This window comes from Astyanax mexicanus, chromosome 2, assembly GCF_023375975.1.
Source record: "Astyanax mexicanus isolate ESR-SI-001 chromosome 2, AstMex3_surface, whole genome shotgun sequence".
NCBI lineage: Eukaryota > Metazoa > Chordata > Actinopteri > Characiformes > Acestrorhamphidae > Astyanax > Astyanax mexicanus.
This window is the reverse complement of record NC_064409.1, coordinates 5,335,652-5,358,981: the sequence shown is the minus strand read 5'-3', so window position 1 is coordinate 5,358,981 and position 23,330 is coordinate 5,335,652. Positions and strand designations below refer to the sequence as shown.

The window sequence follows — 23,330 nt, the reverse complement described above, 5'->3', positions numbered from 1 at the left end:
CCTCTGGAATATAATCAAGAGGAAGATGGATTGTCACAAGCCTTCAAAACCAAACCAAGCTAAAATGCTTGAATTTTTGCACCAGGAGTAAAGCAGCATAAAGTTATACAAAAGTAGTGTGTAAGACTGGTGGAGGAGGAGAACATGCCAAGATGCATTAAAAAACTGTGATTAAAAACCAGGGTTATTCCACCAAATATTGATTTCTGAACTCTTAAAACTTGAATATAAATATGAAAACTTTTTCTTTGCATTATTTGAGGTCTAAAAGCTCTGTGTCGTTTTTGTTATTTCAGCCATTTTTCATTTTCTGCAAATAAATGCTCTAAATGACAATATATTTATTTGAAATTTGGGAGAAATGTTGTCTGTGGTTTATAGAATAAAACAACAATGTTCATTTTACTCACATATAAATCTATAAATAGCAAAATCAGAGAAACTTCAGAAAATTCAGAAACTGAAGTGGTCTCTTAATTTTTTCCAGAGCTGTTCGATATGATGGGTCCAAAAAGCCCTGCTAAATTGGCTACACTTTTCAAATGGGATTAGACAAGCTACATATGTGCATGTAGCCCGTGCATCATAAAAAAAAAATAATATTATTGAAAAGTTACTTTATTTCAGTAATTCAGTTAAAAATGTGAAAATATTATACAGATGTATTACAAAGCGTTTATTTCTTTTTTGTTGATGGTACTTTTGCCAATATGGGCAGTGTGCCAAATCCTGCTGGAAAATGAAATCCGCTTCAGGTCTAGTGTAAAATTTCCACAATCAGTAATGCAGATTTTGGAAAGCCATGTCATCTGCCAGAGCTTAAAGTAGACTGATAAATGCATTCTTCAGAAGAGGTGTTCACAAACATTTGTACATATAGTATATTACTGTAAACGACAACATTTAAAGACCTAAATACTTTCAGATTTGATCTAGCTTGTATAAAAACAGATTACCGGTTCATTTAAACCCTCTTCAGCAGCAGAGATAAACAAGCATTTAAGCAGAGAACTCACTTGCAGAGTTAAATAACGTTCAGGTGTTTACCCGGCCCTACGCACATCCATAATAGCTGGCCTTTCAAAAGATGTGCCATTATGTCAGCTCACAATGTAGGACAACGGCCACAGAACACACATCCTACACACTGGACCCATGCACAGGTCAGGAGAGCAGCTTCTGCTGTCTGTTGCACATGAAAAACATTAAAAATGTCCTAAAACTAGGGTTTCTAAGCTTCTTCTGGAGATTCACCTTCCTGTTTTCATGTTGCATGTATGGGCACTTGATAGTCACAGCAAAGTTAGCACAGTTAGTTGCATACATTGTGCTTGGAAAGAGGATGCCATGCAAGTTTTTGTTTCTTTGCATGCAACATTAAGCCTGTATCAATCAAACTGTAATAATTAAATACATGATGTACAAGTTTAAAATTGATTTAAAAGTCAAATTAATTTTCAAAATTAACCTTTTTAAGATCTTAATAAATATAATTTAAGGCCCAAAAATGTAGTCATAACTTCTTAAGTAGAAAACAATTTATTGTATTGAAAAATAAAACTTAACATTTCCCATTTATTATCAATTTTCTTTACCAATTTTGTTTCTCTGTAATGCAGAACATGTTAGCATGTTAGCTAGCTTGCCGCCAATGTCAGCTAGCTCTTAGTTTTCTCCCTGGTAACATAGCAAGCTTGCTGCTAAAGTTAACTCTGCTAAACTTAGTTCTCTCCTGTTAACGTTAGCTAGCTCTACGCTAATGTCAGATAGCTCTACAATAACCTTAGCTTTCTTCCCAGTAACGTTAGCTAATTCACAGCTAACAATAGCTAGCTCTATTCTAACCATAGTTCTCTCCCAAAGCACGTTAGCTAGCTCTACGCTAATGTTAGCTAGCTGTTTACGCTAACATTAGTTCTCTCCCAAAGAACGTTAGCTAGCTCTATTTCAACCTTAGTTCTCTCTTGTTAACGTTAGCTAGCGCTACGCTAATGTTAGATAGCTCTACGATAACCTTAGTTCTCTCCCAAAGAACGCTAGCTAGCTCTGCGCTAAGGTTAGCTAGCTCTATTTCAACCTTAGTTCTCTCCCGTTAACGTTAGCTAGCTCTACACTAATGTTAGATAGCTCTATGATAACCTTAGTTCTCTCCCCAGTAACATAAGCTAGCTCTATTTTAACCTTGGTTCTCTCCCATTAGCGTTAGCTAGCTCTACGCTATGGTGAGCTAGCTCTGCGATAACCTTAGTTTTCTCCCCAGTAACGTTAGCTAACTCACAGCAAACGTTAGCTAGCTTTATTTTAACCTTAAGCTGTTGCAGTAAACTACCAAGCATTTAAAGAAAAACAAATAAACTAAAAACAGAAAAAAAAAGGTTATTTCAGTATTGTTATACATAAAGAAAAAATAGCAATTGAAATAAACTGAGCTTTGGAAATGTCAATTTATTGCTTTACTGCACTCTCTCTACTGCAGCATTTACACACTTGCACACAGCACACACACACTTTCATCATCATAATAACTAGAAAAAGACTAAAACAGAAACACAGAGAACTCTGTAACTATTAAAAGTAGACAGAAGACAGAAAGCAGTGAGTACTGTTTCCTACACCTTCAAAAGAAACTGGAGAACAAAACTGCTACAGGAAGATGTCTGGCTGACCCACATGGTAAAAGCTTTAGCCTTTAGCTCAGCTTAACATGATTGGACTAAGTGTCAGTTTGTTCTAAAACCTTTGACTGGTAGTGTCTTTTTTCCACCAGTAAACATTAAAAAATATCTTAATATCCTGATACTAAGGGTTTACTTATTACATAGAATAACACTAAAATTTAAAACTGCAAAACTTTCCTGTCACAATGCTTCTCATTATGATTCACAAAGCTTTTTTTTTTATGAGCACACTCCCACTCCTATGGCAGTAATGCATAATAATTTACATAATAATATCATTAAAGTTCAATACCATGCAAACCAATAGCCCCAAAGGCTAAAAGTGTTGCACGGGTACAATAAATTAGAGTCTTAATTATTTGTGGCTTTGGACGCAGAGGTTAATAGTGTTTAACGCTTAAGTGCATTCAGCTACTGTAACTCCGTTAACCAAGATCAAGTACAGACCTACTCTGTAGCTCTCTGTAAAATGCATGAGGAAGAGGAGACATCTAACTCTACAGAGACCAGAGAACACGAGTGGTGAAGCATAACGAGCCTAAATATTTCACAGCATCCATAATTATTCCATAGTGAACCCACTGCAGTGCAGCTAGAGTGGAATAAAACAGGCCTCTGCAAATCTAGGTCTTCTTCACGGTGCTGCTGCATGTAAGATAGGAGCACAATCTTTCCAAAGAATGAGTATATATATATATATATATATATATATATATATATATATATATATATATATATATATATATATATATATATATATATTTATTTATTTATTTATTTATTTATAAAGTGTATAGTGACACAATTCACGTTCACACTTCTCTTTCTCTGGAATCTAACAAAAAACACATTTTATTAAAGTACAGTATTTATAAATTTTCACATTTTTTAAGTAGTACTGGAGCATTTTTCTGGAACACATACATGCCACATGACATTGAACAGGAAGTGGTACTGTCTGCCATGACCTTTTTCAGGTCCTATTGTCCCATTAAGGCTAAAAAATGGCCAAATGCGGCTGCTCACAATCATTACTTCTCAATTTACTTTTCACTGTGGGTGGTAATCAAAGGTGTTAAACATATCTCCATTCATTACTCTGTAGGTAGAAGTATAGATACTAGGGTTCAATAAAATACTTCTGTAGAAGTTGAAGTATCAACTCAAGCTTTTTACTATTTAAGTAAAAGTGTAAAAGTCCTGGTTTTAAAACTACTATAAAAGTATAAAAGTAAAAGTAATGTAAGGGGGAAAAAAATAAATCTATTAAGGACAAAAGCTTAGGCCATGCCACAGCTACTGATGTATTTTACTTTTTAATTTCTGAATCAGTTTATCTGATTTTGCTATTTATAGATATATGTTTGAGTAAAATGAGCTGTTTTATTCTACGACCTGCAGACAACTTTTCTCCCAAATTTTAAATAAAAATATTGTCATTTAGAGCATTTATTTGCAGAACATGGCTGAAAATGAGAAATGGCTGAAATACCAAAAAAAGATGCAGAGCTTACAGATTTCAGCTTTCAAATAATGCAAAGAAAACGTTCATAAGTTCATATTCATAGAGTTTTAAGAGTTCAGAAATCAATATTTGGTGGAATAACCCTGTTTTTTAATCACAGTTTTCATGTACTGTATCTTGGCATGTTCTCCTCCACCAGTCTTACACACTGCTTTTGGATAACTTTATGCTTTAATGCACTCCTGGTGCAACAATTCAAGCAGTTCAGTTTGGTTTGATGGCTTGTGATCATTTATCTTCCTCTTGATTGTATTCTAGAGGTTTTTAATTTGGTAAGATCAAAGAATCTCATCGTTTTTAATTGGTCTCATTATTTTTTTCAGTAGCTTCTTGCTTTGAAGTACATGATGCCTTTATGTCTGTCTAGTGTTAGTCACAGTGACACACCAACCATGAGAGCATTTCCAACTGTAAGGGGGTCATTAACATTCTTGCATCTCTTATCATAACGAAGAACAATGTAGTGCCCAATGTGCATTGTTCTGGAATGCTCCTCTTGCTCTAAACATCCAATCACAGCCAAGCTAGAGGTGACAATACCCAAAAGACAAAGTGCCAACAATACACCAGAGAGAAGGGTCACAGATAATGATGAAACCAGATATGCCCCGGCTTTAAAAGGCTGCGACCTGAAAGGTAAATAGATCTAGGTGCCATGCATTCAATTTTATCTAGGACAAGCTAACTTCTCACACTCACATTCAGCAGAAGCAGAGAATAGCAGCAGGAGAAGCAGGAGAAGCAGGAGAAGCAGTTGCGACAGCAAAAGCGAGGTGGGAATGTTGGCAAACTTCACAAGGCACTATCTGGCCAGTGCCCTTGACCTTGTGCAGCATTTGTGAGGAATATGCTGACACAGTGGGTTACCATGATCAGCAGGCATGTGTGTAGTCATGGCTGTGCAGATGGGTGCAGCTGCTAGAGATCGTAGCACCGAGCTGGGTTTCCATTCCTGGAGCTCGTCCGAGAATCATCACATTCTCCCAGGCCTCTCCGTCCGGCCCACGTCACTATGCAGCGCAACGTGCTCCAGTTCTGACTACAGCAGATGAGACGCTGCTATTTTGGGCGTATAAAGGCAAAAAGGGGTGAATTGAGAGTAAAGAGGGAGGAAAAAGCTATAAAAATTATATCGCACTGCTCCATTTACAGATAGATCTTTACCTTGTAGTTTCTATTATTCTGTGTTTTAATTTATGTTTAAATATGTTTCTTACTGCATTGTGTTGTTGCTGCTGAATGCCTAAATTTCCTTCGGGATAAATAAAGTATGTATCTATCCATCTATCTGAAAAAAAAAAAATAAAATAAAAAAAAGCCAAGTGCACTACATACAGTTCTTTCATTATATTTTTTTCTTGGGGAGCATATTTTTTAGTAGGGTCAAAGAAAAAGATTGGACAAGATCATCATCATCATCATAATCATCATCATAAGAGGGTTTCACACCTTTAGTTCATTTCTAAGGTCTGGATTAGTTGATAAAGTCATTTACTTGAAGCATTTTCTCCCTCGGTTTGGTTTGGTTTCACACAGGAATATAAACCTAAACGCACCAAAAAACAGTAAGGCAAGCACATCGTCTCCTCTGATTGGTCAGAGCTGTCTGTCGTGGGAAAAAGTAAATATAGCGAGAAGCTGCTTTAACACAGAATGTTGAAAAGCTGTGCTTTCAAACACAGTATTATTTTCAATGGGACATGCAGCGCAGCTGTAAGAGCAGTGAACGCTGAACATACCATGCATGTAAACAGCATGGAGCAGCAGAGACAGCATTTGTTTATAGTTGTGGTAATTAGCGATATCTGGCTAATATATCAGATAAAACTGTGCCTTATCAGCCGAGCAGTTAAGGTCAAACAAAAGGAGTTTATTTAGTAGCCGGATCACGTTCTGACCACAAGTGAACCGCTTCAGAGTTTGTTGGGACCATTTGGGTTTGACTGTTTTGATCCACACCTGATTGCAGTTACTGTTTACACACCTGCTCATTTAAACTGCACTAAGGGTACAAACAAACCGTAGTCTGTTTTAACCAGACCAAATAATGCTGGTTTAAACAATGCCCTAACTAAATAAAATGACCCAAGCAAACCAAGAGAATGAGAGTAAGGAGGATAATTGTTTTATTTCAGTTTACTGGAGAAGAGCAGGGGCATTAGTTCATCCCTGGAGGAGATTGGGACAAGTGAAACAGTTGTTTGTATCGCTTTAATTGTCCCAGCCTCTTTTCAGAACATTCTGCCCGCGCGCCTCTTAAAACCAGCACAGGCTAAAAGTTCCTTGATGGAGGAGAGTGGCTGGCCTACTTTTCCCTCGTGGCTGGAGGTAAAACATAGAGCGCAGTGTGACGCAACATCCTCCGACAGGACGCCAAAAAGTAAAGCCCTGCCTTCTCACAACAGTTGATGCAAGTTTCAGGCTAGACCTTGGCTGTAGTGTTTATGAAAGTGTGACATTACTAAAATAGACTTGACATTTAGTATAAAAGGCCTGCTGACGATCCAATTAGACAAGACACATTCCTTCACACTGAGCGGGGTGCCTTTGTGGCGCAGATATGTGGATGAAGACTGAGTAGAATATGAAAAAAAAAAAGAGATGAGGTGTTGGGAAATCTTCTAATTCAGAAATATGTGCATGCTTTCCATTCAAAATACAAATCTGTCTGATCACAGCAGCAAGTTGAAGTTAAGCAATTGGTTCCCAGCTCCATAGAAAGTTCTACTGCTCATCAAGCTAGAAACATTTTGGTACTTTTGGCAGTGTGGGCTCTCCAAACCATCACTGATTGTGGAGGCTTCACTCTAGACCTCAAGCAGTTTGGACTGTGTGTCTCTCTACTCTTCGTAAAATTTACTGATGATCAGTGATGGTTTGTAGAGACATGTCTGATATCTGCTGGTGTTCCACTGTGTTCTATCAATTAAGTAAAGGAAGAATCAAGTGAAGGAAGTAAGATTAAGCTTGGGACAGGACAGGGTTTGAGTAAATGCTAAAGGCCACGGAAGCACAAAAAAGAAAAAGCAGTTCAGAGAAATACTCATGAAGAGAGAATTGAAACCACCGATTAAAAAAGAAACAAGTAAAAGTAGGGTCAATGTCAGAAATTCCTGGAAGAACATCTTAATTTAGGGGCAGAAAACAGATCTGCCGTTCTCAGCTCAGCGTTGCAAGCTGTTCCGTTCTAATTTCTAAACTAAGCCTCACGCCATCAGCTTTAGCAAAGCCCAATTCTAACCCCATTATTCTCTATTGAGACCTAGAAGACAGAAGAGACAGAGGAGAGGGTGGTAGCAGCCTAGATCTTGTATCCTGCATCAAGGGCTGTGGGCTAAATCCCCCTGATTGAGCTTTCTGCTTGGTTTGGGTTTGTCTAGGGTAGACAAAAGCATAGAACTGGAAGAAAAAAAAATAAAAAAGCTGTGTTTGGTGAGAAAGAACCCCCCCCCCCCCCCCCCATCCCCACCCACCCCTGCTCTTTTTGTCTTCCTAGAGTGCACGGCCACTTACAAATGACTGACGTCCTTCCACAAGAATCCTGAGAATGCGCAAGCAACACAAAACAGTATCCAAACCCTAGTAGCAGGGGACCGAAACCAGTCTGTCCTATTCAGTGGCACCGCTAGCTCAGCCTACTGCGGCCCATTCACTGCATCCGCAGACGCGCATCTCAAATAGCCTCGGATCGTCCAAATTTAGAACCTCAATGGGTCCTTCTACAAATGACAGAGCTTCTCTGTGCGAATCCCGGCCAGACGGACTAAATCCAGACTGGGGATGAGACACTGGGAGGTTCAGAAAAAGCCAGAAGCAATCAGGCACTGACAAACACACTGACCCCCAAACCCTGTCTCCATCAAGAAGGATGAGTCAGACAGAGCATTGAGCTTATCAGCAGCAGCGGCTGATAGAAACTACAGTCATAAGAAAGGAAACAATGAGGAAATGAGTATAGTACAGATGGTAATACTCAGTTATTTGTCTTGTCTTGTTGACTAAGGTCCTCTCAAACAGAAGGAATCCACCAGTCATAGTCATGATCACAGCTAAACAGTATTATATACAGGTGCATCTAAAAAAATTAGAATATAATCTAAAAGTTACTTTATTTCAGTAATTATAAGCATGTATTTCTTTGTTGATGAATTGTTGATGATTGATGAGTATGGCTTACAGTCAATGAAAACCCACAAATCAGTATCTCAGAAAATTTAAGGCCAATTGGAACTACTGGCCGTGTGGGCAGTGTGCAAAGTCCTGCTGGAAAATGAAATCCACATCTCCATAAAAGTTGTCAGCAGAGGCAAGCATGAATGTCTCTCCAAACCATCACTAATTGTAGAAACGTCACACTAGAACTCAAGCAGTTTGGTCTGTGTGTCTCTCCACTCTTCCTCCAGACTCTGCTCCCTTGATTTCCTTTAAATGAAATGTAAAATTTACTGATGATCAGTGATGGTTTGGAGAGACATGTCATCTGCTGGTGTTGATCCACTGTGTTTTATTTATTTAAGTCTAAGGTCAGTGCAGTTTTCTTTTTCTACAAAATCTTACAGCACTTCATATCTTACAGCTTCCCTCTGCTACTGACAACTTTTATAGAGAAGTGGATTTCATTTTCCAGCAGAATTTGGCACACTGCCCAAAATTTACCGAAAGTACCAATTGGTCTTATATAAAATATTCACATTTTCTAAGACACTGATTTTTGGGTTTTCACTGGTTTTAAGCCATAATTTTCAACATATAATAAATGTGTTTCACAACTGAATTGAATTGAACTGAATTACTAAAAAAAGTAACTTTTTTTTCAATGCTATTAAATGATTTTTAAATCCATCAAAAAAGTAGCAGTACAATGGAAAAGCATTATTACATACAATAAAAGGGCATATAAATGACATATAAATATATGTTCATCATTGTGTTTCTTAATAAATAAGAACTTCCTCTACAGGTTTATTAGGTCAGCTGGGTCAACGGGGGGGGGGGGGGCTTGGGTGAGCAGTAAACTTTGAGGAATTTACAGCCCTCCCATAATGACCCTTAACACACTTAATCTACCTGTGCAGGACAGCAGAAAAAGCACGAGAGAACGACTGAAAGATTACAGCTTTTCCCTCATAGGCCGGAGTCCTGACCCCGAGGAAATCTGCAGAATTACAGAGCACTTCATCATCACATGCTATAGGCTAGATCTGTGGGAGGGGGAAAGAGAGGGGGGGGGCAAGTCTTGGCAAGCCAGCAAAGTTCATGTTTCATAGAGAGACACGGAAAGCTACTAAAGATTACACATTCTTTCTGAGGGAGTAGGACCTGCTTTACGTTAGACGAGAAGTATTTAGACTAGCGCTGGGTTTTTAAAACGAGGCCCGTCCCAGCGGACACAGAAAGAAAAGCCCTTGGTCACATGCCCAAACAGTCACTTCATCAGTCTCAGAGGTGAGCTTCAAAAGAGAGCTGTGGGCTCCTATCACTGCAATTACAGCATGCCACACTACCCATCTCTCTGCTACTAGCAAAATAGAAACTGTTACACAAACATTTTATTGAACAGTAACTTCTCTGTACATTTACCTAAGCTTTCCTTCCACTGAAGACTTATCCTGAAGTACATTTCAGTTTTATGGCGTGCCTGAGAAACTTATAAAACTGAGACTTAAGTACAGTGTTGTGCAATGAAATAATGTTCCTCTTAAATTTTATTTTCCTCGTAATTACTTTTTTCAACTACAGTTTTTAGGATAAATATAAAAAAATCTACTCTGACTAGGGCTGAGCATTATTGTTTTAAATATATATACGTACAGCTCTGGAAAAAAATAAGAGAGCATTAAAAAGTATGCATTTCTTTGATTTTACCAAATTGAAAAGCTCTGGAATATAATCAAGAGGACGATGGGTGATCAAATAAAACCAAGCTGAACTTCTTGAATGTTTACACCAGGAGTAAAGCAGCATAAAGTTATCCAAAAGCAGTGTGTAAGACTGGTGGAGGAGAACATGATGCCAAGATGCATGAAAACTGTGATTAAAAACCAGACTTATACCACCAAATATTGATTTCTGAATTCCATGAAAAACTTTATGAATATGAAATTGTTTTCTTTGCATTATTTGAGGTCTGAAAGCTCTGCATCTTTTTGTTATTTCACAGATTTCTAATTTTCTGCAAATAAATGCTCTAAATGACAATATTTTTATTTAGAATTTGGGAGAAATGTTGACTGTAGTTTATAGAATAAAACAACAATGTTCATTTTACTCAACCATAAACCAATAAATTGCAAAATCAGAGAAACTGATTCAGAAACTGAAGTGATCTCTTCATTCTTTTCTGTATATGTATATAATTTAGATTTTCTTACGCAACAACTTACACATACAGCTTTTATATTAAACTGCGCTAAGCGCTTGTTAGCTCTTTCACTGTTTAGAGGCAAGTATATTGGACTGTAGCTAGCTAGTAACCCTGGCTAACACTGCTGGAGCAGCATTAGCATTAACCCGCTAACCACACTAAGTGCTAAGCTTCCATGGGACATGGCAAAAGTCATGGGACACGACATTAGTTTTTTTCTCATGCCATGTGCAAAGTCAATGTATGTTTAGCCTCTATACAAACACACTATATATTTTTATCATACACTGGGTATTTCTGAGAAACTCAACTAGCTTGTAATAAAGCATCATTTTCCAGCAGCAAATGACTTTTCATTCATATTTAATCAGAGTTTTCCACACTATTCTTTTTATCTTAAATGAAAAAAAAAAAACAGCTGTTATTACTTCTATCAATCATTAGCCGAATAAAATTCATTGGACAAGCGACCGAGCCACCGTGTGTATTGACACTACAGTGCACTGATGTTCGACTAAAAGGTTTACACCCCTGAAGACAAGGTTTTTTATGGTCATTACACAGAGCCTCACACATCTGTCCTCTGCACACGCCTGTCCTCAGATCACCCAGAGCACTGTCCCAGACTGCTACCTCACCTCTTCTAACCTGCTGAGGTCACTCCAAACACTGACAAACAAGATACAAATCCCCAAAACCCAATATTTTAAGAGATTACTGTGATATGCTATGTTCGCTGAAAGCGGTGACGAAACACAGAGTCAGCTTCCAGCCGGCTTTAGTAGATTTCCAATCCGGACAGTGACTTTTTTTTTTTTTTTTTTTCCTTCCAACCTTGCTTAGGCTCGCTCGCACATACCTTCTGCAAACACACTGTAAAAGGAAGGACAACACAGCTTGTGAATGAAGGAAGTGCTGCTGCCCCTCTCTTTGTCTTCCTCAGTCCTCAAAAAATGAATTTTAACAATCAGAAGGGAAATGGCCAGGGCCGGGATCCATGGGATCGAGTTTCTTCCTCACCCGTTTGGGTCACATCCTCTACATTATTCACAGATGACGACACCCTCCACCACACTCCACACTTCATACTCCATGCTCTCTTTCCCCCTGTGAGAGGCTAGGAGAGGCTACAGCGACAGCCTCACACATTCCTACTGGCATATCTATATCACACATCTGTACGACTTACGGTGGAGCAGCGACAAGGTTTACACAGTTGATATGAACAAAACGTGGGCAAAAAATAAATAAATAAATAAATAAATGATATGCTGCTACCGGAGTGACTGATAATGCCTTCTTTAATAAGTACTGTTTCTGTGTGCGTTAAACTTAAAGGACTAAGAAAGAGAGTAAAAAATAAAAAAATAGAATACAGCTCTGGAAAAAAACTAAGAGACCACTTAAAAATTATGTTTTTTTTTTATTATTTTACCAAACTGAAAGCCTCTGTAAAATAATCAATGGGAAGATGGATAATCACAAGCCATCAAAACAAGCTGAACTGCTTGAATTTTTGCACCAGGAGTAAAGCAGCATAAAGTTATCCAAAAGCAGTGTGTAAGACTGGTGGAGGAGGAGAACATGATGACAAGATGCATAAAAACTGTGATTAAAAACCAGAGTGAACTTGTTATGAACTTGTTTTCTTTGCATTATTTAAGGTCCGAAAGCTCTGCATCTTTTTTGTTCTTTCAGCCATTTTTCATTTTCTGCAAATAAATGCTCTAAACGACTATATTTTTTTATTTGGAATTTGGGAGAAATGTTGTCTGTAGTTTATAGAATAAAACAACAATCTTCATTTTACTCAAACATAAACCTATAAATAGCAAAATCAGAGAAAATGATTCAGAAACTGAAAAGGTATCTTAATTATTTCCAGAGCTGTGTTTTGTGATGAGAGAGCCAAAGAAAGATTTTCACGGTTGTACAGCTATTTGACGGCAGAGCTCCAGAGAAAAAATGGAAGTTGGGGAGGGATGAGCCAAAGTATGAGTGAAGAGGCAGAATGATAGCTAACTCATGCACCATTAGAGCCCACTTTACAGCCCACAAGGTCGAAAAGCCCCGGCAGCCAGCTACAGCACTCAAAGTGCAAAAAGACAGACAGGGGAAAATACAGTAGAAAGAAATGTGTGTGTGTATATGTAAGTGTGCGTGAGAGAGTTGGAAAACCGTGGCCTGCTTTCAGCTTTCCCTTTAGGTCCTTTTTGGAATAGGATTACAATGCGCCGCTTTGTTTTATTTGCCATTAAGATGAAGAAACTAGAGAAATCTGAATTGCATTATTATTTGCAGCACATGAGCACATATTGCTCATTTTTTTCTGCATCCGCATTACTACAAAAACATACACACATACAAACAAAAAGCCAGGGATGTTTTTGGTCCCTTGGAGAGGGCCTAAAGCCACAAGTAGTGAATGTGGGGGATTGTGGGGGAATGTGGGGGTATGGGCAATCATTGTGTTTCTACACAACCATTATTATCAGCTTCTTTGTGATTAGACATTTGAAAAGAGAGTCTCCACAGGGCTGCTTTTAGTAATAGACCCTCAAGGCTTAGGCCTACGGTCTGTCCAAGAGCTACGATCTAACTTGGTGTCAAGAAAAAAAAAAACACAAATACTTCGTTAAGCTTACTTAAGTAGAAATGTTGGTTATCTATACTGCACCGAAAAATAAAAATAGCTTTGTTACTTGTTACTATTTTATTTCAGATTTTAATTCAGTTTTTATTCCGGCTTCTCGTCGTTCAATAAAACCCTTATCCAGATAAATCTCCTCATCCAGATAGAGAGTGAATCTGATTGTGATTGGATGTAGAGAAGTATAAACATGTACCATTCTGACTCCCTATTGGTTTATACTGTGATACATCACACCTGCACATATCGTCACGCCCCCCCCTCCACATACACACTCCAGCAAGAGCATAGCAGACGTATGTAATCTAGTATGAAGATGATCTGAGCAGAGACTCAAGAGAAATCCAGACAAATGGGTCTATATGCAGCTGAAAAGTGAGGGAGCTTAGTGCATCCCAAATTATATTTATCAACATTAACATTTTAATGTTTTAACATTATAGTCATTATGGCTTTAAAAAAAATGTGTTTTGGGGAGGGGAATAGTGCACTACAGGACTATAGGACTCTAAATAGTTTTAAAACCAGAACTTTAACACTTTTACTTAAAGAGTAAAAAGCTTGAGTTGATGCTTCAACTTCTACACCAGTATTTTGAACCCTAGTTTCTGTACTTCTACCTACAGAGTAATGAATGTGAATACTTTTTTTTTGACACTTTAGCAAAATCACTTGAAAAGCACTTTGCTAAATCGATCAAAGCTGAAAATACATAATGTGGATCAATTCAATGGAAAGTCATCAAAAAAATCCCAAGCAAGCTAAATGACAGTTGACGACAGACCAGCATGGAAACTACCTTACCTACCAAAAAAAAAGAGAAACAGGAGCGGAAAAAGGTTTTCCTACAAACAATGCTGACCAGACAATCCCCTGTACCTTCCTTAAAAAAGAAAAAAAAAATCTTCCACCAATTAAGAAGAGGTATACTCTGGGGCTTTCTTCCAGCCAACATTAAACAAAGCAGCTCAAGGATAGAGTGGAGTCTTTCTCAGTGTGTGTGTGTGTGTGTGTGTGTATGAAGTTGGGGGTTGGTGGGGGGGGGGGGGGGGGGTAGGGTGGTAAGTCGGACACAAGACAGGCCTCCCTGCAATCCTCCAGCTCTGCCTCCACCGGCTCGCTCCTCCTCCCTCACTTCCCTCTCTCTCTCTGGTGCTCTTTGTGGGACTGGTCGTTGGCTCACAAGGGCCAGACCCCTCTCTGAATCCCGCTTGCCCTTTGACCCCGAATCACTTAGGACCTCCCCTACAAACAGAACTGATCTATTAAGAATGCACCCCCACCGTCACCCCCAAGTAGCGTGAGCGTGCCCACTCACACGTACACACAGACAGGCTCCAGATACCACTGCCTCCTAGCCACCACGCCCACTCCAACACACTACAGGGTCAAAGACAGTGACGTCAGCACCAGCATGCCAGCCGCCACTTTAGGATTACCAGCAGGCCTTAGGGAGGACCATCTTAAAAGCTCTCATCTCATCTGTGTATTAGATAAGATTACGTAACCTTTGCAAAGCTTTAGGGGTTTTATCATTATTATTATTATTATTATTAATATTATTAATGCATGCATCATGAGTTGTTTTTTAGTGCTGCGGTTTTATCAGGGTTTCCCCATCTTCACTGTTTTTTTAACCAAGCCAACTGACATACTCTATAGTACCCAATTTTCGCACTAAGGAGCATGTTAAATCTTTTTAATTTTCCCAAAAATTGACATAGCACCTTATAATACATATATACTACTGAAGTGCAGCGTTATAAAGGAGTTTCAGTTAAGGTCTCTAGCACTGAGGCTGGAGCAGTATTAGCATTTGCCGCTAACCACGCTAAACAGTAGCTCTTTTGCCAGTCAGAGGTGAGTATAATGGGCCTGTTGCCTGCTGCTAACCCCGGCTAGCACTGCTGGAGTAGCATTAGCATTACACACTAACCACGCTAAGCGTTAGTTCTTATGCTGTTCAGAGGTGAGTATATCAGACACTCAGGAACACTCAGGGTTCCTCAGTGTAGCGCTGTCGGGCAGCATTAGTGGAAATCTAGGCCTAATTTTTGCTGTGTTGTTCGTTTTCCCCTTTGCATTGCAAGTGCACAAAGAATTAGGGGTAATCCAGGACCTGTGTCCTCAAAATTACTTAATTTCTCAGATTCCTTCATTTTGAAAACAACCTAAAAGCATCAAAAAACACGGCCTACCTACATGGGACGCAGCTATTTCGAACACAAGGCGCATATTCAGGCCCTGTCTCTTTCTGCTGTATATAAACATGCTTCATCATTACACCCCTAACGTCCAGAAAAGTAATTACATGAGTAATGCTTTCTAACAGACAAGGTGCTCACAAACAAACATGCTTTCCACAAAATAAAAATGAAAAGAAATGGGTTATATTGAGTTAAAGCCAGACTGAGAGATGCCTAGAGAGAGAGAGACAGAGGGAGAGCTTTGTGATGCTTGGGGAAAACACTCGTCCGTTGGGTCACTGGTTAATGAGATCCAACTGAGCATAATTTGCTTCAACTCCCAGAGTCAGATCTGCATTTATTTGCTCAAGACGGTATTTATAAGATTGCTTTGGCCTGATATAACCTTACCCAGGCATCAAAGTGAAAGCAAAAATATCTTGCGGCTGAAATAATTTGGTATTACTTTTTTCTTTAAACAGTTGGTCATATGACCAAAGAGCTTGCAACTGAACTTCTCTCCTCCCCACCACCACTGCTACAGCTCTTCATTGACCTTCATTTGGCACTGTGAGAAACGTAACCACAGAATGGCAAAAAAAAACATGTCGGGTGAGAAGACTTCCTGCTGTAACCTTGGTACCCACTTCTGTACTACTGTTCTGACACTGACTGCCAACTTATCTCGTCTTAATCAGCAGTTTTAAACACTGCACACCTATTTTGAATGCCTGCAGCATGTGCATCATCACAGCACGCTGAGAAGAGGAGGTCATATTACTGAGGCCAAACGTTCAATTAGATTACCTTTGCTGTAACTACTGGGGATAAAGACCAACTAAGACTCTAACTGAAGAGTTTAGGGATGAGAGGATTGATTCTTCCTTACCTGGAGTTCACACCACGCTACTTCCACAGTTGTCTCAGTGTCCAAGCCCTTGTAGACGGTTTTGAAAGAGCCGCGTCCAATCTCGATGTCAAACTTAAGAAAGCGCCCATCTGGCGAAGTGCCCACGGCTTTCGTCTCCACTTCCTCATCCTCTCGCTCCTTCTTCTCAGCCTCCCTCTGTTCTGCTTCAGCGCGGGCCTTTGCTGCCCCTTTCTCCTCCTCCTCGCGTTTTTCAGCCTCTCCAACATCTTGCTCCTGGTTATCCACTACGATGGGCACCAAAACTGGGGTTCCAGAAGCTTCACTTTTCTCAGGGCTTAAAGTCTGGATTTGCTTCTCATCCCCGTCAAGCCCAGACAGCCGCCCTCCTTCACTGGTATCTTCTGCCTGTTCTTCTACAACAATCTCCACCACAGCCAAGCAGGCCTCAGCAGCTACATCAGGAGCAGAACCAAGGCTCAAGGGCGCCGCAGATGATTCGCGATCCGGAGGCGAAGTGGGGATGCAAGCTTTGCTAGGAAGGTCTAGAGCAGTAGCGTTGGAATCGCAGATGACACTGCGCCTAAAGAACCGGTGCTCAGCAGTCTTCAGGTCTTTATCCATAGTGTGGCGCCGGTGCCGGACCTCCGCACCCAGCTTTTCGCCGAGCAGCGAGTCGGAGCCCGAACCATTCACATTCTTTGGTGGCGGAGGGGCCAGGAACTCTGTGCCATTGTTCTTGGACATCTTCACACCAGGCAAAAACAAAATAAAGCTAACTATCAAAAAGAATAAATAAATTACTGTGTATAAATCCAAATGTAAACGTTCACTTTATAGTGAAGAACTTCTCTCCACAAACAGAGTGAAGGGTATGATCACAAATTAAAAGCTTTAAAGAGCCTCAGAGAGTTTCTGGGAGAACCCCCTCCTTGGGTGTTCCTTATAAACAGTTACTGTTACAGTATTTATGGTACGAGTCCAGGAGAGGGGGTGTTCTTTTATAAATGTAAAAGAACAAGACGCAGTCACAGAGAAGCAAGCGCTGATGGTGACAGACAAGAACCGTCAAATCCACACCATCCATCCTGCAGCAACCCGGGAAGAGTCTTCATGGAGCATAAGGAACCACAAGACGGGCGGGGCTAAAGCCTTTTCACGCTTTCCTTCGGGAAACAGGGAACGGTCAACCCGGCTGCGTAACCCAACCCCAGGTCCAGACTCACTGCAAGACAACACAAGCAGAGAACAGGTTTAATTGCATGCCCAAATTTAGACTTTAGTCTTTGTCAGCTTGACCTTAAAGCTATAACCACCAACAAGCATGTCAGTGGTTTGGCATGGCTCTACACAAAAGGAAGAGAAAAGGGGAAATTAGTTTTATTTCCCTGGAATTGTTTGCCAGTTACATGCAAGTCTGACCCATTTTCACACACTTTAACCTACAAACCTGAACACAGATGGTTCTATCCTGAGCAGCTAAATGTGCAGAGACCAAATCAGCCATAAGATATTCTTCTGCCAGAGATATTCTTTCTTATATCATTATTTTTAAATCAACATTAAAAATGGTCTCCTAAGGAAGCCAATCCTCACAGAAATAAAGCCTATTTCCATGTGGCAGCCATGGGGGTGAAGGAAATTTGGGGGCGTGGCAGCAAGGGCTGATGGAAACAGCGTTGATCTTAGGGGGTTTAACAATCCAATTTACTGCTTATGGACAGCTTTAATAAGACTGGCTGCATGAGGCTGATTTACTGGTTAAACTAACTAGAAAACCACTTTGTATGTGATGACTGTGTACATTCACATATAGACATGTAGCTAGACACTATATTCGCCAGAGTTTCTTAGGAAAGTCTCCAGCAAGCCTAATATATACAAAATATATCTTCTTATCAAATCATTCTTTCTTATCAAGATACTAGGCGGACACCAGTAATGCAGTAGCTTGGTCCCATCCACTGCACTGGAAATACAGTTTAATATGATTTAGAACACTTTTAATCATGTTTTATTTTTTACTGTTCTGGGATTTATGGGGGTTTATAAAAATAAACAGGTAAATATGAAATATAAAATATTACAGGTTTTCAATGCAATGGGAAAAAAATATTTTTTAAATATTTTATTTAATTGGATTTATGTGCTATATAGATTTTATAGTAGAATATTATAGTCTTCTTTTCTGTGCATTATGGACATAAAACAGCATCCTTTTATCCCATCACTGGAGAGAACTCAGGTCTGAAAGGGTTAATTAGCTCATTCACGCAGCTTAATTTTCTTATTTAAACGCCTTAATATGTCGTGGCCACGCATTAACATGATGTCAGTTCCAGAAAACTTTCTGGAGCTGGACAATTCACCACAACTATCTAGCTCATAGTAAATAAATGCATGAAAAACTTCTGAAACTTTAAGTATTTGATTAAATAGTTCGTGTCAGGTAACTACTTAAAGACAGGCAACGTTTTAACAGAGAATAATACAGTTTATACACTTATTTAGCTTGTTTAAACGTTTTGAAACGATACTAGTCCACCTCAGAGACTGACATTAGCTGGGCAGTTAGCTACCCTGTGTTCTGTAGTGTTGGGAGAAGAGCTTCAGAGCTCTGTGTCGGATAGCGAGTTAGCTAAGCTAAGCTAACCAGCCATTTGTCCGCAGGTTTTGGATATCAACTGTGATTTTAACGTTTTAACACTTTAAAACTATGGCCAAAGTGACAAAGCGACCAATATCTCAGTGGGAGATCTTTCCAGAAGCTGTTAGCATGCAAACGTGAGGAGAAAAAGAGGGAGAACATGAGCTCAGCTAAATAACTAGCTTTAACAGCTAGCTAAACATACCGGTAGATTAACTAAGGCTAGCTTAAATAGCGTTAATTAACTAGTTAACTCTACCCGGTTTGTTGGCTAAGACGTTGTTTGTGTTGAAGCTAAAATTAGCTGGAAAAAGTAGGTTAATAAATCAGGCAGGGCTAGCAAGCTATCTGGAGTAGTTAGTGTATTATTAATAATAACACTAATAATAAAAAATACGTTTAGCTAATGTAGCCAGCTAAAAACAACGTTTAAATATTTTGTATAGGCACTTACTATCTCATTAGTTTGCTCAAATCTAACAACTAACCTGAATAAATCGCTTTTAAAACAGAGTTTCTGAAGGTTTCAAATGAAAGAAACGTTCACATTAAACTCCAAATCACAGTAGCAGCTCAAACACTGTGTTGATATGGTGTTGAATAGGCAGCTACAACGTTGAATCTGCTAGAAATTGGGAAGATAACCTCAATAAATCGACTTAAACAGGGTTTCTAAATGTTTCTGGAGGTTTAACATTAAAGCAACGTTCCCATTAAACTCCACAACAGCACAGCAGCTCCAACAGCCAGTGTGTTCATCGTTTATATATGCTTTTACAATGTTGAGTTTGCTAGAATTTGGAAGTTAACCTCAATAAATCGATTAAAACAGGGTTTCTGAAGGTTTAAACTTCTAAAAGCAACGTTCACATCCAAAACACATCAGCAGCTCCAAACAGTCAGTGTGCCACCACCAGCTGCTCTCTCTCTTTATCTCTCTCCATCTGATTTAAAACCTACTACTAACACACCATTTACTAGGACTGCCCACTAATGATTATTTTAGTAACTAGTCGACTAATCTGACGTTTTTTTTTTTCGATCGATTAACCGATTTCTGCCATCCCCTCACCCGCTCAAGCTTGCACACCTGTAAGTGTTAATAACTAGCTACCCCAAACACCACATATACTCTTTATTTACTAGCTGCCACTAATGATAATTTTGGTAGCTAGTCGACTAATCTAACGATGTTTAGAGTCGAATAGTTGAAAAAATGCTTATTAGTTGACTCTACTATCATTAGTGGCAGTCCTAGTCAACCCGTAAACACACTCCATAGGACTGCTCACTAATTGTTATGTTTTTTTTTTTCGATTAGTCTATAATCGACTAATCGATTTCTCCAATCCCCCCTCACCTGCCCAAGCTTGCACACCTGTAAGTCTCTTCACCCTGTTGTTCAGTCACTGCCTTAATGTATAATATCGCAAATAATAATAATAAGCTATTTAAGCAAATTGCGTGTAAAAAGTGGCTGATAAAGAGTTAAATATGTCTTAACATGGCGAACTAGGTTAATAAGACTTAATAGCTTTTAAGCTTAAATCAAATGTAACCTAGCTATGTATTAGGTATGTGAACTGGGTGAGTGAACAACTTAGGAAACTTAACCCCTGCCTCATTAGCTAAGCTACGTTTTCAAGTGTAGTTTAGTGCACAGTGCAGTTAAAACGATTTTGTGGATTATGTCAACGAATCGTTGCAGCCCTACGGATCTGTCTCACCACGTTGCTGAATCACAACACAGCAAGCCAGCAGGTAACTAGGTATGTAGGTAGACCTAATGCTAGAGATATAACGTTAGATAGAAAGATCCAATAGGTAGGTAGGTCAGATAGGGAAAAAGATAAGACAAGACATTCAAGTTTACCTTTCGTATCGTGTTATCCATCCTTTGGTGTCATCCTCCTCCAATGAAACAGACAAGACGAAAGACAATCACACAGTCAGACAGACAGACAGCAACAGCAGTAGTCTGTAGTGTGAGGAAGAAGGAAAAACCCAACCAAGCTAACCTAAAGACTGCAGACTGTGAGCTTGCTGCGTTGGGCTAGGTTAGGTTAAGTTAGGTTAGATAGCTAGCCATAACAGTACCAACAAGTCATAGCTAGCTAAATAACCGAATACATATTATTACTTGGTACTAATACTATCTAATTTAGGAGAAATCCTTCCTGCAGGACATGCCGTTCAACACATACACACAGGCACTACAGCTACTGCCTACTGCCACAGCAGCTCTGCAAACGACTGGGTTAATGTTGTTAATGCTGGGTTGAAAATGTTGCTTATATTCCCACAGGCCAATGATATACTGCTGCAGCTGTTAAACCCAGTCCTGCAGATCTTCAGGTTGGCTGGTTTCTCTCAAGTTCGCTCTCGCAGTCTCTCCGTATCGCCTTTCCCATGAACAATGCAGCGAAAAAACAAACATCCACTGCAGCTCGTCTCCTCTGTTCAGTCTGGCCGGTGAAACTGTGTGTAATTCCTGGACGGTGGACACAGTCAGAGAGCCTATCCTACCGAGAACCAGCAAGCAGCAGATCAAATCTCAGCATTTCCCCGCACTGTATAACGTTTAGAGTCCAAACGTACGCTTTGTGTTGTTGAGCAGCTGGTCTCTCTTTCTCTCTTTCTCTCCTTCTCTCTCTCTCTATCGCTTCTGATGCTTATTCCAGTGTGTCACGTTGGAGGCTGCGCCGACACGAGCTGCTCCAGCTCCCCGCCCACAAGAGCCTCAGCCGGGCTTTTATCAAACACACCGAGGGGGGTCGCCTTTCCCTCCGCACACACAGCAGCGGCGGACTTCTATCACACCGCGTGCAACACTGTAGCAAACCTTAAAGAAACACACGGTGAGAAGAGGGGGGGGCTTCATTCATGATTATCAGCCGCAGCAGAGGTGGGTAGAGTTGTGAGGATAAACAATACATCAAGTCATTATTCTGAGATAACAGTGCGTTGATTGTATGGATGAGCCTGAGAAAGAAAACAATGACACATTGAGACAGTATCTCAAAATAATGACTTAATATTGTTTAATATTTTTTTTTAAATAGTATGTATTTTCTTGATTTTCTTATCATTGTGTTAATTGCTATCTCAGTATTTAGAGGTAGTAGTAGGTTTCACAGCTGAGCCAGATAAATAAAATAATTATACAATAAAAAAAATGGTGAGATAGTGTCTCAAAATAATACCTTATTGTCTCAGAAGTAACTCAAAATAATGTCTTGGTATTTCAGAGGTAACTCAAAATAATGAGTTAATATCTCAAAATAATGTCTTAGTATCTCAGGGGTATCTCAAGATAATGTCTTGTTATTTCACAAGTAACTCAATATAATGTCTTAGTATCTCAAAATAATGACTTAATATCTCAGAAGTATTTTTAAAAATAGTATGTATTTTCTTGATTTTCTTATCATAATTGCTATCTCAGTATTTAGAGGTAGCAGTAGGTTGCACAGCTGAGCCAGAGAAATAAAATTATTATAAAATAAAAAAAATGGTGAGATAGTGTCTCAAAATAATACCTTAGTGTCTCAGAAGTATCTCAAAATAATGTCTTGGTTTTTCAGAGGTAACTCAAAATAATGCGATAATATCTCAAAATAATGTCTTAGTATCTCAAAATAATGTCTTTGTATCTCAGAGGTATCTCACAATAATATCTTAGTATCTCTGAAGTAACTCAAAATAATATCTTAGTATCTCAGAAGTATCTAAAAATAATATCTTTGTATTTCAGAAGTATGAGCTTGTGTAAATAATGATATAGTTAAATAGTATCTCAAAATAATATATTAGTTTCTCAGAAGTATCTCAAAATAATGTCTTAGTATCTTAAATGTATGAGCTTGTATCCCAAAATAACGACTTAGTATCTCAGAAGTATTTTTAAAAATAGCCTGTATTTCTTTTCTTATCATTGAGTTAATTGCTATCTCAGTATTTAGTAGATTGCAAAGCTGTAGATTGCAAAGCTTCAACTTATTTCAAAATAATGTCTCGGTATCTCAGAAGAATCTCAAAATAATGACTTAGTATCTCAAAAGGAGGATTTTTTTTAATATTAAAAATAGCATGTTTTTTTTTCTTATTAAGTAAATTGCTATCTCATTATTTTTAGGTAATGTGGACTGGACTGGAAAATTCTCCTGAAACCTTTTCCCACATCTGTTAGAAACTGGTGTTTGTTCTCTATTCTTCTAATTTGTTGTTTTTCTTAAATACTTTTAGAAGTTCGGAGTGAGCAACTACATTATATGCACCAAGTGCTGTATGAACAGTGCATGCAAATGTCATGAAAGGTCAGGTTATGGGATGGAGCAGGAAGAAATCACTCAGGATGTTAAAGCCCATTTATCAAACAGTAATATAGAATTTGCAAATGACCCACTTCCAGA

General features: G+C 39.0%; 1 protein-coding gene across 7 annotated transcripts in view; it reads right to left on the bottom strand.

Moving 5' to 3' along the window:
* wnk1b (WNK lysine deficient protein kinase 1b) overlaps positions 1-21,733 on the bottom strand; it is a 153,613-nt gene extending 131,880 nt beyond the window's left edge. For 2 of the 7 annotated variants that reach the window (XM_049475037.1, XM_049475038.1), the window contains exons 1-2: positions 20,792-21,732; positions 16,293-17,496 (exon numbers count right to left, since the gene is read on the bottom strand). In XM_049475037.1, coding sequence (XP_049330994.1) covers positions 16,293-17,018 — 726 coding nt within the window. In that variant the 5' untranslated portion in view covers positions 17,019-17,496; positions 20,792-21,732. Of the gene's footprint in view, positions 1-16,292; positions 17,497-20,791 lie in introns of all 7 variants that reach the window. The other 5 variants (XM_049475039.1, XM_049475040.1, XM_049475036.1 and 2 more) reach the window with 4 other exon arrangements.
* Between the last annotated feature and the right edge of the window lie 1,597 nt (positions 21,734-23,330).